Raw genomic sequence first — 18531 nt, 5'->3', positions numbered from 1 at the left:
CCAAAGTATCAATAGTGAGAAATAGTTGAGAAATCCTGCTCTACACTGACGTAGTTTTCCCTCTTCCCACCCACTCCCCACATCACAACCCTCAGTTCTGGGATTGTTAAGACGTTTATTGGATCTTGGTGTCGTCACTTTTATTTCATTCCATTCATCCAGATAGAGCTCAAATATTTAGATCTAAAAGGTCTCTAAAAGATACCATGCCCTTGCAAGGCTGCTTTTATGAGTGGCTGGAAAGAGAAAAATAACACATTTCAAGCCCATTCTCAACCTCATTTGAAATAATCTAAGAGAATAAGGGTACTGATGTGATACATTTAGCTAGAAGTTGCACTATCTGTTAGATTCCATAGCTACGTGAATTAATTGGCGTTTTACTGGAAGAGCATTGCCTTCAGTGACCAAGTTGTGGGTGTGAGTGCATACGTGAGAAGGTGAGATGGACAAAGCACAAGCGCCAGATTGGCATAAGGACCTTCAGAACTAAGGACCAAACCAATATACAGCAGGGAGTGGGGGAGAAAGATGTATTACCAACATAATATGAGCTGTCTGAGTCACAAAGGCCATGGCAACAGGGGAGGAAAACAAATCACATCTGTGTTAAGACAATGGAGATCCAGCAAAGTAAGGAATCACTGCCCCCAAGAGGGAGAAAAGAAATCTTGAGGTAATAAACAGCCCCTGACAGCCAAAGGACCAGGGTAAAACCTAATCCTGTCCCTAAACCTCCCCTTAAGCCTAAATAGGAACTTGGGTGTGTATTTTACTAAGCTGAACCTTACTAACCCTGCTGAATACTGAATGGATATCCTTTGAATCTTCTTTGATGAAAGTAGTGGCCATGAGAATAAGGGGGAATAGGAAGTGTTAGGAAAGAAACTGGTTTGTGCTTCTGGAACCACATTGTACTTTTATTATACCTATGGACCTTGAACTCAGGAATCCATCATTCAATCAACGCTTCAGTCCCCAAAGCTTAGCCCTACCCCCAACACTAATCCCAACTTCCCCTTAGGTATAGGGATATTGATTTTCCCCAGGAGGCCAACATCTAGCAGATATTAGGCGGCATCTGCCACTGAGACATTAAAAAGTCTGGCTGACTGGATGGGTTGGGCATACTTTGAACTGTTTTCCATGTTAACAGTGAGACACACCAGCCTCTTAGACAGGTGTAGAAACTGAAGCTGTATGGTTGAAGCACAGGATGGAGATGGTTTTGTAGTTATATCTTAGACCAGGCGTCTGCAAACTGGCCCATGGGACCCTTGTCCCATGGCTTGTTTTTCCATTTTTAAAAGATTGTGAAGGGCTTCCCAGGTGGCGCAGTGGTTGAGAATCTGCCTGCCAGTGCAGGGGACATGGGTTCGAGCCCTGGTCTGGGAAGATCCCACATGCCGCGGAGCAACTAGGCCCGTGAGCCACAATTGCTGAGCCTGCGCGTCTGGAGCCTGTGCTCCGCAACAGGAGAGGCCGCGATAGTGAGAGGCCCGCGCACCGCGATGAAGAGTGGCCCCCACTTGCCGCAACTAGAGAAAGCCCTCACACAGAAACGAAGACCCAACACAGCCATAAATAAATAAATAAATAAATAAATAAAATTAAAAATAAATAAATAAATAAATAAAAAATAAAAGATTGTGAAGAAAAACAGAAGAATATGAAACAGAGCACAGATATGGCCCACAAAGCCTATATTATTTACCATCTGGCTCTTTACAGAAAAAGTCCACTAACCTCTGTCCTAGACCTAGTCCCTGTCAGTGACGTGTACCTGTGAGATATGGAGCAGGTGAGCTATATAGGCTTATAAACGGCATGTGTATTATATGTGGATGTTCAGATTGGTACTCTGAATAGATTCAAAGTCTACTTTCTAATCCCTTTACAGACTTCTGACTTGGAGGCTGGGGGAGCAGGCATGCAGCTCTGAGACACAGCACAGTTCAGGGGATGTACTTTGCCCCCTTGGCATGGCCAACTCTGCCATAGAATAAGCCACATGGTTTCAGGCTCTTGCATTTCCATCCTCCATCTGATCAGATCATACTATTAACAATACTGTGTGTGTGTGTGTTTGTGTGTGTGTGTATGTGCGTGCATTTCTTCACAAAATTTTCTTATTTTACTCAGGGGCTTCCTGGTCAGAAAGGCTCTAAAGGTGAACCTATCCTTGCCCAAGGTAGTTTCAAAGGAATGAAGGTAAGAGCCTCTAAGGCAGACAGCTGAGTAGGCTATAAGCTGAGTTCCCCAGGATGGAGCCCCACATCCAATGAAAACATTTCCAGAACTAGCATCTGCGTCTCTATTTAAGGCGCAGACCAAGCTGGATTTAAAAAGAATCCAGAGCTTTTTGTGGTGGAAACATTGACAGTAATGTTTGCACCCATACTGTCAAAAAGATTTGCTTTGTAAGATCTAGGCCAAAAATAGGAGACAGATCAGCAAACAAACAATTTGCATGGGTGTCATTTTCCTTGACAAGCCGAGACATTTCCTGGAGGCAGATACCTTTTGTCTACTACAGAATCTTTGATGTCTGCATACCTTGGTTTGAAGCCATGTATGTCTCTGCCCATCTTAACATGGCCACCAGCCCAGGATCATGGCTCCGCCCTTTTCTGTACCTGCATACCAGCCATCACCCTCGCTGGGCCCCTGGCTATCTACAAAAGTTGCCCATCAACTCTGCAGCTGGCTGGAAACTTTCATCTCTTCCTGGAATTGACAAGAACCTTTTGTATTCTTGTGGCTGTATTCTTGGTGTATGCTGCCTGGTATCCTGTGGGCCTTCAGTAAACTCTGGTGCCAAATGACTGACCCTAATCCCTTGCAGAGTGGGAAGGGAGCCCATCATTTCCCTAGGAGCGGACAGGAATCTATGTGTGCAACATCTGAGGGGAAGATGCACCCAAGCTCACTCAGCTGAAGATGGCACCTTTCTGTCTTCCACCCATGCACAGAGCCAGAAATATTGGAAATCACTTTGGAAGGCAGTGATGGGTGTGGGTAGCTGAGAACTGAAGAAGGTACAGGGTTTGGGTTCTTGGCTATAGAAGCCATAGCTGAAGATGGAATGTTAGACTTGGAAAGGACCTCATGATTGTCAGATTCATGTTGCTCATTTTACAGATAGAAAAACTGAGGTAGCCTGAGGCTATGTGACTTGCTCACAGGCACAAGCCAGCTTCCCAAAGAGCTAAAACCCAGGCAGCGCTCTTCCCAGGTTGCAGAGAGCTGATTTTTCACTGTAAGCCAAGCGGGGTAAGACTAGCAGGTGTCAAAATGTGACCATTGTTGTAACAAACATTGATTAAATGGTTTTGCCAAAAACCAAAGAGACCCTGGACCCAGCGGAACACAGCAATTTCCACAAGATGGTTATATTACAGATTCATACGGTGACTTAAGATGCTGCAAAGTAATTAAAACGTAATCAGAGACTATATGCTTTATTGATTCTCCCTTGAAATGTCTGATTTGCATTGTATACATATGGGCACAGATTCTCTGGGAATGAAGGCACACCGGAAGGTAGCTTTGCTTTCCTCCAAAAAGAGCAGGAAAATCACCAGCCCCCAGAAGCAGTTTCTAATTGATAAGTTCCTAGCAAAGGTGAAAATTAATTAATCCAAGTAAAATATGAATTCCTGTTCAACCAAGGCTATAATATTTCTCTTCTAGAGTCTAGATTTTTCTTAGGAAAAAAAAAAAGTAGATGGTTGAATCTGTCCAATTCATGCATTATTTAAAACACAAGACCTTGACAGAGGAGGCCCAAGCTTCAGTGATGCGTTTTTATGCCTATTGCATCTTAGGTCAGTTATCTGTGAAATACCACAAGCTTAATGTATTCATCTCTTCAATGTCCTGCCTTTGTCTGTTTCTCAGGGGGAGCCTGGGCTGCCCGGACTGGTTGGAATCACTGTAAGTTGTTACCTATGTGTTGAGCTCCCAATGTTTGTCTAGTCAACAGTACCAATGACCCCTTTTCATTCCTCTCTACGGTGTTCGAAGGTCTTTGTAGACCTTCTCAAGGACAATCCAGAGAGGTAAAGTAGAATAGATCACTCTACTGACATTTTCCAAATGATAAAGTACTGAGAGGATGGACTGTCTACCTCCAGTGACATGGCAGGCTGGCTTTCAGACCTCTCGGCCAGGGACCTGCATCCTCCCTGGGATGTATTAGGAAAGAATTTTGCCTGTCATTTGGCAAGCATTTATTAAGTGTTTTCTGTGTGTTCAGAGTACTGTGGGTAAAATAAAAGAAGCAAAACACTCTTCTTTAAAAGGTATTCCATGTAGAAAAAATTTTTAGGGACTCAATAAGAGTGAGTCCATGAAAGGCCATGAGTTGTATTAATAAGAGCTTTGTTTTTCCTTGACTTTCCACATTGTCATCATTTTCCTTTGAAGTGGCTTCAGCAAGGCCCCTTCTCTCCTCCTCTTTTCCTGTATCACGGTTCCTTCCTTTCTTCTTCCATTCCAGAACAGATACTGAGCAGAACAGATACTGAGCAAAGGGCTAGGAGTGATCCCTGAGACAATTCAGACACGGTCTCTGCACACACACACCTCCCACCCCAAGATGTGAAAAACTAGTCGGAATGTGGCGTAAGGACTCCACCGACAGCATCAAGAAAGAGATGCTGTCCACCTAAGGCTACATCATGAGAAACTTTATATCTAAGAGAACGTAGCCTCTGAAAAGTGTGGGTGACATTTAGGCTGGCTGGCAATGGGAGGAAGCTTTCTAAACAGAGAGACTAGTGTGAGCAAGCACACATGTAAACAGAGATGAGTGAGGACCAAGGGCGTAGAGGTCTCCTAGAGTGAAACAGCATTGGCTTAGATGGTGTGTTAACTAAATCTGTAGAATAACATCCAGTGTATTTGCTGCATAACTTCTCTTAGAGATGCCTTTCCCTGCCCCCAGAAGCACAGTGTTTGTCTGCATATACAGACATGATAAATAAACCACTTAGATTTGGGGAGGGGGGTGGTTCCTGGCTGGATAAGAGATTTGTGATCAGTAAGGAGACCACAGGATATTAGTTATTGTCAGAGCAATGTTCTACTCTCATATACTCCTGGGGAACCTTTGAACCCCTACTTTCTCTTCCTCCTGTCTAAGTCTCAACTTCACTTAGCCTCTCCATCCCTTACCTAAGCACATATCACCTTATTGCTGCTCCCCAACTTTAACAGGGCCATGCATTTTCCCATACCATCTTTCTCTTCAGATTTCGTTCTCTTGCTTTTAATATTGGCATTATTCATTTCAAAGTATCTTCTAGTTTCCCTTCGGATTTTTTCTTTGACCCATGGAGATTTGTGGTGTTTAATTTCCCCAAATTTGTGACTTTCCAGATATCTTTATATTATTGATTTCTAGTTTGATTTTATTGCAGTTAGAGAGCATATTCTGGATGATTTCAATGCTTTTAAATTTGTTAAGTTTTATTTTATGTCCCAACCTATGGAACTATCTTGGTGAATGTTCCATATGTACTTGAAGAGACTATGTATTCAGCTGCTTGGGGCAGGTATAGTGATCTAAAGAATATCCATTAGGTCAAGGTAGTTGATAATGTGGTTTGGATCTTCTTTGTCCTCACTGATATTTTTGTTTAGTTTTTCTATTAATTACTGAGGGAGGGATGTTAAAATCTCCATCTAGAATCGTGAATTTATCTATTTCTCCTTACAGTTCCATTAGTCTTTGCTTCATGTATTTTGAAGCTCTGCTAATAGGTGCATACACATCTAAGATATATATATATATATATATATGTCTTCTTGATGAATTGAACTATTTTACTGTTACAAAATGCCCCCTCTTTATCTCTAGTAATATTCTTTGTCTCAAAGTTTACTTTATCTGATATTAATATAACTTTTTTCTTTTTTAAGTTTTTGGTTTTTTCATCACTTTAATATGAAAATTTTCAAATAGAGAGCAAAGTTGAAGAAAGTTTTCAGTGAACACCTGTACCATGAATACTTTATTCTACTTGCTTTACCACACTTCCATCCATCAGGCCATCTTATTTTTGATGCATTTCAAAGTTAATTGCAGACAATAGTACTCTTACCCCTAAATACTACAGCATGCCTACCATTAGCTACACTTCAAATTTTGTTTACAATTTTTCTTTTTATGTAAAATTTACATATAATGAAATACACAAATCTTAAATGTGCATTTGCTGCTTTTTGACAAATGCACACTTCTGTGTAACTCAAACTCTCTTAAGGTGCAGACCATTCCCATCACCTCAGAAAGTTCCCTCCTGCTCCTTCCCGCTGCACATCACAGACAATCACTGTTCTGATTTTTTTCTATCATAGATAAGTGTTCTCTATTCTAGAACTTCATACAAAGAGAATAATACAATATGTAGCCTTCGGGGTCTGGCTTCCTTCACTTAGAACAGTACTTTTGAGGTTCATCCTCATTGTTTCATATATCAATAATTTGTTACTTTTTATTGTTGAGTATTATTCTACATATAGATGTATCAGTTTTTTTAAATCAATCCTAGTATCAGTGGACACCTGAGATATTTCCAATTCTTTTTAATTTTATTGAAGTATAGTTGATTTACAATGTTGTGTTAATTTCTGCTGTATAGAAAAGTGACTCAGATATATATATATATATATATATATATATATATATATATATATATATATATATATATATACACATATATATATATATAAATTCTTTTTCCTATTCTTTTCCATTATGGTTTGTCATAGGATATTGAATATAGTTCCCTGTGCTATACAGTACGACCTTGTTGTTTATCCATCCTGTGTATGTTTGCATCTGCTAATCCCAAACTCCCAATCCTTCCCTCCCCCACTCCCCTCCCCCTTGACAACCACAAGTCTGTTCTCTATGTCTGTGAGTCTGTTTCTGTTTCGTAGATAAGTTCATTTGTGTCGTATTTTAGATTCCACATATAAGTGATATCATATGGTATTTGTCTTTCTCTTTCTGACTTACTTCACTTAGTATGATGATCTCTAGGTCCATCCATGTTGCTGCAAATAGCATTATTTCATTCTTTTTATGGCTGAGTAGTATTCCATGGTATAAATATACCACATCTTCTTTATCCATTCAGCTGACATTTTCAATTTTTAACTATTATTATTTTTTTCTTTTTTTTCACATATTTATAGGAATATAATTGCTTTACATTGTTGTGTTAGTTTCTGCTCTATAACAAAGTGAATCAGCTATACGTATACTTATATCCCCATATCCCCTCCCTCTTGTGCCTCCCTCCCACCCTCCCAATCCCACCCCTCTAGGTGGTCACAAAGCACCGAGCTGATCTCCATGTGCTATGCAGCTGCTTCCCACTAGCTATCTATTTTACATTTGGTAGTGTATATATGTCCATGCCACTCTCTCACTTCATCCCAGCTTACCCTTACCCCTCCCCATGTCCTCAAGTCCATTCTCTACATCTGTGTCTTTATTCCTGTCCTGCCCCTAGGTTCTTCAGAACCAATTTTTTTTTAGATTGCATATATATGTGTTAGCATACAGTATTTGTTTTTCTCTTTCTGACTTACTTCACTCTGTATGACAAACTCTAGGTCCATCCACCTCACTACAAATAACTCAATTTCGTTTCTTCTTATGGTTGAGTAATATTCCATGCTGTATATGTGCCACATCTTCTTTATCCATTCATCTGTCGATGGACACTTAGGTTGCTTCCATGTCCTGGCTATTGTAAATAGAGCTGCAATGAACATTGTGGTGCATGACTCTTTTTGAATTATGGTTTTCTCAGGGTATATGCCCAGTAGTGGGATTGCTGGCTCGTATGGTAGTTCTATTTTTAGGTTTTTAAGGAACCTCCATACTGTTCTCCATAGTGGCTGTATCAATTTACATTCCAACCAACAAGAGGGTTCCCTTTTCTCCACACCCTCTCTAGTATTTATTCTTTGTAGATATTTTGATGATGGCCATTCTGACCGGTGTGAGGTAATACCTCATTGTAGTTTTGATTTGCATTTCTCTAAAGATTAGTGATGTTGAGCATCCTTTCATGTGTTTGTTGGCAATCTGTATTCCTTCTTTGGAGAAATGTCTATTTAGGTCTTCTGCCCATTTTTGGATTGAGTTGTTTGTTTTTTGGTATTGAGCTGTATGAGCTGCATTAGCTGCTTGTATATTTTGGAGATTAATCCTTTGTCAGTTGCTTCATTTGCAAATATTTTCTCCCATTCTGAGGGTTGTCTTTTCATCTTGTTTATGGTTTCCTTTGCTGTGCAAAAGCTTTGAAGTTTCATTAGGTCCCATTTGTTTATTTTTGTTTTTATTTCCATTTCTCTAGGAGGTGGGTCAAAAAGGATCTTGCTGTGATTTATGTCATAGAGTGTTCTGCCTATGTTTTCCTCTAAGAGTTTTATAGTGTCTGGCCTTACATTTAGGTCTTTAATCCATTTTGAGTTTATTTTTGTGTGTGGTGTTAGGGAGTGTTCTAATTTCATAGTTTTACATGTAGCTGTCCAGTTTTCCCAGCACCACTTATTGAAGAGGCTGTCTTTTCTCCATTGTATATTCTTGCCTCCTTTATCAAAAATAAGGTGACCACATGTGCGTGGGTTTATCTCTGGGCTTTCTATCCTGTTCCATTGGTCTGTATTTCTGTTTTTGTGCCAGTACCATATTGTCTTGATTACTGTAACTTTGTAGTATAGTCTGAAGTCAGGGAGCCTGATTCCTCCAGCTCCATTTTTCTTTCTCAAGATTGCTTTGGCTCTTCGGGGTCTTTTGTGTTTCCATACAAATTGTGAAATGTTTTGTTCTAGTTCTGTGAAAAATGCCATTGGTAGTTTGATAGGGATTGCATTGAATCTGTAGATTGCTTTGGATAGTATAGTCATTTTCACAATGTTGATTCTTCCAATCCAAGAACGTGGTATATCTCTCCATCTGTTTGTATCGTCTTTAATTTCTTTCATCAGTGTCTTATAGTTCTCTGCATGCAGGTTTTTGTCTCCTTACGTAGGTTTATTGCTAGGTATTTTATTCTTTTTGTTGCAATGGTAAATGGGAGTGTTTCCTTAATTTCTCTTTCAGATTTTTCATCATTAGTGTATAGGAATGCAAGAGATTTCTTTGCATTAATTTTGTATCCTGCTACTTTACCAAATTCATTGATTAGCTCTAGTAGTTTTCTGGTAGATTTAGGATTCCCTATGTATAATATCATATCATCTGCAAACAGTGACAGTTTTACATTTTCTTTTCTGATTTGTATTCCTTTTATTTCTTTTTCTTCTCTGATTGGTGTGGCTAAAACTTCCAAAACTATGTTGAGTAATAGTGGTGAGAGTGGGCAACATTGTCTTTTTCCTGATCTTAGTGGAAATGGTTTCAGTTTTTCACCATTGAGAATGATGTTGGCTGTGATTTTGTCATATATGGCCTTTATTATGTTGAGGTAAGTTACCTCTATGCCTACTTTCTGGAGAGTTTTTATAATAAACGGGTGTTGAATTTTGTTGAAAGCTTTTTCTGCATCTATTTAGATGATCATATGGTTTTTATTCTTCAGTTTGTTAATATGGTGTATCACGTTGATTTATTTGCGTATATTGAAGAACCCTTGCGTTCCTGGGATAAACCCCACTTGATCATGGTGTATGATCCTTTTAGTGTGCTGCTGGATTCTGTTTGCTAGTATTTTGTTGAGGAGTTTTGCATCTATGTTCAGCAGTGACATTGGCCTGTAGTTTTCTTTTTTTGTAACATCTTTGTCTGGTTTTGGTATCAGGGTGATGGTGGCCTCATAGAATGATTTTGGGAGTGTTCCTCCCTCTGGTATATTTTGGAAGAGTTTAAGAAGGATAGGTGTTAGCTCTTCTCTAAATGTTTGATAGAATTTGCCTATGAAGCCATCGGTCCTGGGCTTTTGTTTGTTGGAAGATTTTTAATCACAGTTTCAATTTCAGTGCTTGTGATTGGTCTATTTATATTTTCTATTTCTTCCTGGTTCAGTCTCGGAAGGTTGTGCTTTTCTAAGAATTTGTATTTCTTCCAGGTTGTCCATTTTATTGGCGTACAGTTGCTTGTAGTAATCTCTCATGATCCTTTGTATTTCTGCAGTGTCAGTTTTTACTTCTCCTTTTTCATTTCTAATTCTATTGATTTGAGTCCTCTCCCTTTTTTTTCTTGATGAGTCTGGCTAATGGTTTATCAATTTTGTTTATCTTCTCAAAGAACCAGCTTTTAGTTTTATTGATCTTAGCTATTGTTTCCTTCATCTCTTTTTCATTTATTTCTGATCTGATCTTTATGATTTCTTTCCTTCTGCTAACTTTGAGAGTTTTTTTGTTCTTCTTTCTCTAATTGCTTTAGCTGTAAGGTTAGGTTGTTTATTTGAGATTTTTCTTGTTTCTTGAGGTAGGATTGTATTGCTATAAACTTTCCTCTCAGAACTGCTTTTGCTGCATCCCATAGGTTTGGGGCCATCGTTTTTTCTCAGTTTTTAACTATCATGAGTAAAGTTGCTATGAACATTCTTGTGCAATTCTTGTGGATATATTTTTCTTGAGAAACTGCCATACTTTTTTGACCTTGATAAAAACGTGCCTCTCTAGGGCCCACAAGGAGCACCCGGATCTCCAGGAGCTGTGGGACCCATAGGACCACCAGGATTGCAAGTAAGACCCACCTAAATCTACCACGTGTTCACAGCATTCACATGAATGCTTTCCCTACCAGGCCGTGGATTAAATGTAAGCCTATGTAAATGTAGGCCCTCCTAGCAGAGAAAGGCAACTTCCATTCTTGGAGGTTAAAGTGATGCATGCTCTTGTAAGGAGCTATTTGTTATCTTCTTTTATCAGAGTCTCTCTGACCATCCACTCTGTGCCTCCAAAACCTCCTAGTCTAGCTCAACCTAAAGTGTAGCCCAAGGAAGGCTAATACCTGGCACATCTATTGTGACCTTCCACTCCCCTTACCCACGACAGACATTGCTAATTAATCACACCATTATCACCCACCCTGAGCACAGAGGCACCTTCAAAATCTTTCTCAACACTTCACCTTGGGGAGCTCTTCCCACCTACCTATTTCCCATCACTGGCTATAGGAAGAGCATAGCCAGCCATCTGTGTGGTTCTGGGAAATCCACATCCCCAGATTGTTCTCTCTCCAATGTGTGAAATCCCACCACCATTGATTACTTCGGTTTACTTTCACCAAAAGTCATCATTTAAAAAGTGCTGGCCTAATGGGAAGAATGACACATGAAGTCTTCACTACCTTAGCATGAATGTGGTTATCAGGTCAATTGGGGAAATTTCAAAGGAGATTTAAAAAAAAGGAACCCAGGGAGAAGGAGCTAGAATCTGCTACACCAAAGCCAGACCACACCAAGGGGGTGGGGGACTTATCTTCAATGACTCTCAACATGCCCAGATTCTTCGGGGCTGAAACTAAAAAGCGCTCTTTCCTTTCATTTTAAATCTAGGGTCCTCCAGGCCCCCCTGGTTTCCCTGGTCCTGATGTAAGTATACTTTGTCTTGGGGCATTTGACCTCCTACCACTAAGTGCTCTAGTTTCCCCAGAGATATTCTGGTCTGGTTAAACATACTTTCTGGTAAAAAAGACTGCATTCCAATTTAAGTTCCTGGAGGTTGTTTAGTAATTGATTTTGTTTTTCCTCCCTACACCCCTGTGCCCCAGGGGAATATGGGGTTAGGTTTCCAAGGAGAGAAAGGAGTCAAGGTAAATAAATTTTGGAACATACGCTCTGCAGTCCATATGCTCCTAGAAATGTCTCTAGCTACACACGTGTGCCTGCTTGTGTTAGGGCTGCATGTGCACACATAGGCTACTGTGGTCTTTTTCCTTCAAAATACTGTAATCTTCCTGCTTCCTACCTGTGAAATGTACATGTCTTACAAACATACGCTCTTGAGATATATTTTCTCTTCCTTCCACCTGGGTATTTCCCTGCTGATTTGTATTATATTGTGTCACCTTCTCTTTCCTTTTCTCTGCTTCTCTTCTCTCCATCCTTCCTCCTCCTCCTCCTCCTCCTCTCTCTATTTCCTCTATCTCTCCTTCTTAACCCTCTCTCATCATTCCCTTTTATTTCCCTTCCCTCATTCTCCTATTTCCCTCTATACAAACTGTATAGTGATTTAGGCGCCTCAAGGGAGACTGGGAGCTTGCCCTCCCCATCCTTGGCGGCTGCCTCTTGTAGATTGCACTGTCTTCAAGGAGCAAATCCAGTCTTCAGTGTTCCAACAGGGACTTCACTGCCTCTGCTTGTGCTCTTGGCAATGATTGGACCAATTAGAGTCTGATCACTGTTGCCAAAATGTAGCCATTTACCTTGCTCAAATCCTTTTTTGCTTTCTTCTAAATACCCTTTCATGCATGACCATGGCAACCGTGAACCTGCCATTTACTTTCATCCATTTTGCTTTCTCCCTCTGCAGTGCTGGTACAAAATGCATCTGGGCAGGCTTATAATTCTTTTCACCCCTTGAGACTGGTAGCTTTTTTTCCTCATTGATGCAAGGGTGAGGGTGAAGAGGCTAAAGTCATGGACAGTTGATTTGTGAATTACATCCTGCGGACAAACCTCCCCTCCATGGAGAAATATCTGTGTGGTGTCTGCTTTGCTTAATGTTTCCTTTGATCTTACAGGGGGATGTTGGCCTGCCTGGCCCTGCAGGACCCCCACCATCTACTGGGGAACTGGAATTCATGGGATTTCCCAAAGGGAAGAAAGGATCCAAGGTAGTGAACATTTGAGAACAAGAAGTTAATAAGCCTTTTCCTATTAATACTAGAGTTCAACTCTAATAACCAGAGTATACTGGAAGGATAGAGGGTTCTGGGTAATATGGATATGAGCTTGCCTGGGTTTCTGAATATTCATTCAAGTGCTATTTTCTGTGTTTGTTTTGCAGATTCAGTTATCAAAATGCTGAATAACTTAAAACAAACATTGAATAGTTGGGTTGTTTCCCTCCTAACTACCAACCCTGTCAATACTTATGTTGTCTCCAAAGCACTGTGACAGAACAATAGGGTATAATGGTTGCTTTCAAGTTATCTGTTTAAAGAAATTATTTGCCCTCAGAACATGACCCTGCAAATAGGGTATACTGTCACCAAGTGGCAGTAGATGCCCTAATTTGCCTGATCTGAACTACCAAGGCTGAAGCTGTAGACCTGTTTAACCGAGATATTTTATAATCTGTATTTTGATATGAGTGTACACGTGATTGTATTTGAATGACTGTTTGCTGTTAAGATGTGCAGATATCTTTCAATAACCTGACTTCCCTTCCTTCCTGGGGATTCCTTCAGTTTTGTGATCCTGCACCTGTGGTCAAGGGACCCAGGCAGGGGAAAGTGTTTAGTCCCATTTCTTTAATTCTGTCTTTGTGGAAGCAACAGCTCCAGGCCTTCTCCAGGTTTACAGGAAGTAATTATTGAGTTGGGAACAGTTTGGGAGCATATGAAAAATTGCCTGCCTCCCTAATCATTCCCAAACCTTAGGGAGCCCTTTCATGGCACTTATAGATAAATTAGCATATCAAGGAAAGAGATTAGAGTATTATGTGGCCCTTTGCAAACTGTAATTGTTACTCTTTTCCCAAAACCATTGATGTCTTTGCAGCCAGTAATTTGCTAAAGGAAATCGCACTGAACAGCTTCTTCCGCTAGAAAGAAAGCAGATGATCATCTTTTCTATCTCCCAATTAGCCTGAGCATTTGAGACTCTGTTTTGGATAGTTTTCTTTGCCTGTCATGGACTTTGGTCCTTTCCACACTACTAAGGGCTCCGTAAATTAAGACATCCTGGTGTAGTTACTAGTTGTGGAGACTAGGCAATCTGCACCAGCCTCTGGTGTCCCAATTGTGATACCCTATGGTTTCCCACTGCCCAGCCCAAGTAACTCAAGGGAACCATCGCCTTTATGTTCACTGCTTCCTGCTGCTACTCACTAAGCTTTGGTCGATTTTCCAGGGTGAACCAGGGCTTCAGGGCTTCCCAGGAATAAGTGGTCCTCCAGGTCTCCCGGTAAGTCTCCCTATTTGGTCAACGTGTATTCAAGGATCTGATTAGACAAAAGCTATACCAATAGAAAGCTAACAGGAAGACCTCCTTCCTATGGTTATTGTAGAGAATTTCACCATCTTCATTGTTAGAAGGCATTTAAGGAAATGTCTTGTTTCTCAAACCCATGGGGACATCAGGTTCTTTATGAGACTATATAGCTTAGAGGTTATTATCTCAAGCTCTAGAGTTAAAACAGACCTAGGCTTGACTTCTGATTTCAGCAGTTTCTAGCTATGTAACCTTGGACAAGTTTCTTAACTTTTCTGAGCCTCAGTTTCCTAACCTACCAAAAAAGGGATAATAATGGGGTGGTTATGAGAATTAAATGAGATAATATGCATGAAAAGGGCTTAATAAATGCCTGGCACGTATCAATTGTTGAGTAAATGGTAGTTAGTGTTAGTGATCCTATTTTCAGTTTCCTATATGCCCTTGTATCTTAGATTCTTTCACCCAACAAATACATTTTGAGGGCCCCTATTTGCCAGGCCTTCTGCTGGACTCTAAGGCTGCAACAGCAACTAACAGTCAGATAAGTAAAAGTCCTTGAGGAAAGTACATTCCAATTGGGGGGGGATGAGGGAGGGGAGAGAATCAACAAGTAAACAAATGAAGGAGAACAAGTTCATATATTGGTAAGTGATACATAGAAGATAAAAAAGGGTAAAAGTGATGGAGTGTGGATGGGGAACGGGATGGGCACCTTTGGACAGAGTGGTCAAGAAGGGCCTCTCTGGCCGCGATAGTGAGAGGCCCGCGCACCGCGATGAAGAGTGGCCCCCCCTTGCCGCAACTAGAGAAAGCCCTAGCACAGAAACGAAGACCCAACATAGTAATCAATCAATCAATCAATCAATCAATCAATCTTTAAAAAAAAAAAGAAGGGCCTCTCTGAGGGAGCGCTTATTATGAGGGAGCGAGTCATGTGAAAGGTCGGGAAGAGTGTTTCTGGCCAAGGGAACCACAAGTGTCAGCACCCTGAGGTTGGAACAAGCTCAGTGCTTTAGAGGAATAGCAAGAAGGCGAGCGGGTGGAGAAGAGTGAGCGAGGCCAAGAACCAGGCAGAGAGGCGGGAGCCAGATCATGGAGACCTTTGTAGGTCAAATGTGGCTTTTATGTCAAATGTAATGGGAAGCCATTGGAAGGCCCTGACTTGTATTTTTAAGATCTCTCTGGTGGTAGTGGGAGTTGGGGGTCTGGGTCATGGAGGATGGGGGGAGGGGAAGGCAGCAAACAGAGGCTGCTGCAACAATCCTGGTGAGAAATGGTGGTGGCTTGGACTAGGCTGATGGCAGTGGAAATGGAGAGAAGTGCATGGATTCAAAATGTAAAAAGTTTAAAATTTTTGTTACAGAACATTTCAAACATATACAAAGTAGGGAGAATGGCATAATGGTCCCCCTGTGTACCCATCACCTAGCTTCAACAATTAGCAACTCACGGCCAATCTGAAGCCAACAACAGATGTAGCATTTCATTACAAATACCTCAGTATTTTTAAGAGATAAGGACTTTTTAAAAACATAATGATGATTTCATCACCACTAATTATCAGAAATCACAATATCTGTTAAGTCAGAATTCAGGTTTATGATTGTCTCATAAATATATTTTTTTATAATTACCTGGTTTTGAATCAGAATCCAAATGATGCTTACACATTACATTTGGTTGATATATCTCTTAAACTACAAGATATGTTTTGAAGGAGCTGATGAGATTTCCATGGATTGGGTGTAGGGGTCAGGAGGGAAATGGATGAATCAAAGATGACTAGGCCTGCCCCCGGCTTGCTGGCAAAGGGGGGAGAGATGAGTCCGGTGCTTCCCTGCAGTTCTTTGAAACACTTTGGGTCTTTCCAGGTCGCCGGAAAACACAGCCAGTAGAGCCAGTGGCACAGATTGCTTCCACAATGATCCCTACTACTCCATAGAGATACAGGGGCAACAGAGAACCATCTATTCAATGGCCTTGATTTTAATCAGCTCAGTATCTAATGAATCATAAAGGGAAAGAATCTTGATGTTGGAGACAGGACACCTGGACTTCAGCCTCAGCCCCAGCTCTGGGCCTTCAAGTATCTGAACCTCTCTGTATATATGTCACGTGGCAATGGTCATATCTACTGTTCTGAGGCCCAGCTCACAATGTTCATCAGGTTTCTTTACAAAGTATAAATCTGTGCTGTCCAATATGATAGCCACTAGCCACATAACAGCTACCAATCCCTTGAAATGTGGCTAGTCTGAAATGAGATGTGCTGTAAGTGTAAAACACACACCAGATTTCCAAACCTAGGTATGAGGAAAATAATCTAAATTATCTCATTAACAATTTTTACGTCAGTGTTGAAATGACAATATTTATGATGTGTTTGGTTAAATAAAATGTTGTTAAATTAATCTCACCTATTTGTTTTACTTTTTTAATGAAGCTACTAGAAAACTTAAAATAACATAGTAGTTCACATTATCTTTCGATTGGACAGCACAGATATAGAGTACTTTGCAAGTGGGTTGGGCAATAACGTCTGCACCTTTCTTTGTGAGCATTTCACATAGATTCTAGTCACCTCATATCATCCCTATGATGTAAGCAAGGTGGGCTGGGTTTATATCCCTGACTGATGAGGAAACCACGGCCTGAACGGGTAAAGAGGCTTGTGCAGAGTCAGCCAGCAAGTTATTAGCAGAGTTGAGACTGAAATTCAGTTTTCTTGAATACTAGCCAACTCCAGACTTTTTCCTCATACCATACTGCCCCCTACTGTTCAGTTCATTCTTGTCATGGTGGTCGTGGATTGCGTGACCTCTGGTGCTTTGCAGTTCACTGGCTCACGCTCCCTCCCTCCTTACCATTCCCTTCCCTGTTCTACCTCAGAGGATTTCCCCTTCTGCAATTTCACCCGTTCCCTTTTGCCTTGTAAAAAGAAAGACACACTGACTGACAGCCATGCACAGTGATAAATTGCAATACCGTTTCAAGCTCAGCATTTCCAGTGTTTCACAGTGTGGCCTGACAAATAGAAACCCCCGTTGATTGTAAAGACATCCAAGGTGGAAAACAAGCTTCCTTTATATGGTACAGCATATTTTCAGAGAGTGGGAATCAAGAAACCAGAGTTCTCAGGCCACTTTGGTGTGGATTCCACATGCAACCCTGGCCAAATCCTATAACTCCTTTGCTGCTAATATCTCTATCTGCTTAATGGGAACATTTATAGGTAACTTCTGTGGCTTCTGCCAGAATCATTGTAAGAAGAAAGGTGGTGACACTTCTCAAATCCAAGGCCCTCATGTCGGCTTTCAATTATCCACACTCACTGAGAAACAAGGCAGCGCTGAGGGTGGAAATCTCTAGGGAATCTGAAATGTTCCCTTCAACCATTTGTTTCCTTTCCATCCTAGCCCAGATCTTTGCAGGAGCTGCTGACAAGTGGCCAACCCGAGCGATTTAGACCTCCCTTTCTTTCCCTTGCCCCTTCTGCAGTGACCCAGCATCCTTGCTTTTCTGGCTCAGCCCCAGCCTCACACATTTCATGCCATTGTCCCAGCAGCACACTCACGTGTAGGCCACAGATGCTCCCGTGGAGATTGTCAGAGAGAGTCATATACCTCTGTGCCCTCCAAGGCACCAGCACACGCGGGGTAAGGCAACATGGCAGATGATGGGAGAGAGAAGGGAAGAAAGCGGTGAATCCTGAGGTACCTATTGAGTGGATCTGAGGCAACTACTGGACAGGCGGGAGTTCTTCTCCTGAGCACCAGGCTTTCCAGTAACTTCAGGTAGGTCCTTTGGAGGAGGAGCCCCATCTTGACAGACTTAAGCTAAGCTCTCCCCTCCTCTCCCCGTCCAACCCGATGCCCTGAGGGGCAGTAGCAGCAGTGTGACAGGGTCAGAGCTGACAAGGAGACTGACTTTCCTGACCTCGCAAGTTTCACATCTCAAGTCACCCTCGCGGTGCCAAGCTGAACCGATGGCTGCAGTTTAGCCTCCAAAATGTGACCCCCAAATATGATCATTCCCCGCCCCTCCGCCATGGCCTCAGTCCCCCTTTTCAGGCTTCAGCCTCCCTCCTGCCTTCCCGCCCTCCTTGTGCAGGTGGGCCTCGCCCCTGTCCACCGCCCTCGCTGGGGCCGGGCGAGGAGCTCAGGCAGAGAGGGTGACCGTGCTGGCAGCCTGCCTCTCGGGCCAGCAGGCCTCTGAGGACCCAGAGCCAAAGTGCCTTTCACTCCGCAGCGGGGCCTGACAGCCCCTGGTTCCAGCCTACTGTTTGCAGCTTGCCTTTTTCTCACACCCCCCTGGTCACCCTGCTGTCCACCCCGACTCCCAGTCACGTGACTGAAGTTGAGTTTTTGCAGAGCCACTAATATCCATGAACCCAAAATGC

General features: G+C 41.7%; 1 protein-coding gene across 2 annotated transcripts in view; it reads left to right on the top strand.

Moving 5' to 3' along the window:
- The window catches only part of COL4A6 (collagen type IV alpha 6 chain), a 291365-nt gene that overhangs the window by 228756 nt on the left and 44078 nt on the right, over nucleotides 1-18531 (top strand). For both annotated transcript variants that reach the window (XM_082376976.1, XM_082376977.1), the window contains 7 exons: nucleotides 2143-2211; nucleotides 3901-3936; nucleotides 10651-10713; nucleotides 11529-11564; nucleotides 11744-11785; nucleotides 12716-12808; nucleotides 14049-14102. In XM_082376976.1, coding sequence (XP_082233102.1) covers nucleotides 2143-2211; nucleotides 3901-3936; nucleotides 10651-10713; nucleotides 11529-11564; nucleotides 11744-11785; nucleotides 12716-12808; nucleotides 14049-14102 — 393 coding nt within the window. The remainder of the gene's footprint in view (nucleotides 1-2142; nucleotides 2212-3900; nucleotides 3937-10650; nucleotides 10714-11528; nucleotides 11565-11743; nucleotides 11786-12715; nucleotides 12809-14048; nucleotides 14103-18531) is intronic.

The sequence above is a fragment of the Balaenoptera borealis genome (genome assembly GCF_965194805.1).
Source record: "Balaenoptera borealis genome assembly, chromosome: X".
Taxonomy (NCBI): Eukaryota; Metazoa; Chordata; class Mammalia; order Artiodactyla; family Balaenopteridae; genus Balaenoptera; species Balaenoptera borealis.
Note: the sequence above shows the minus strand (reverse complement) of the source record. Positions and strands in the feature narration are given on the sequence as shown.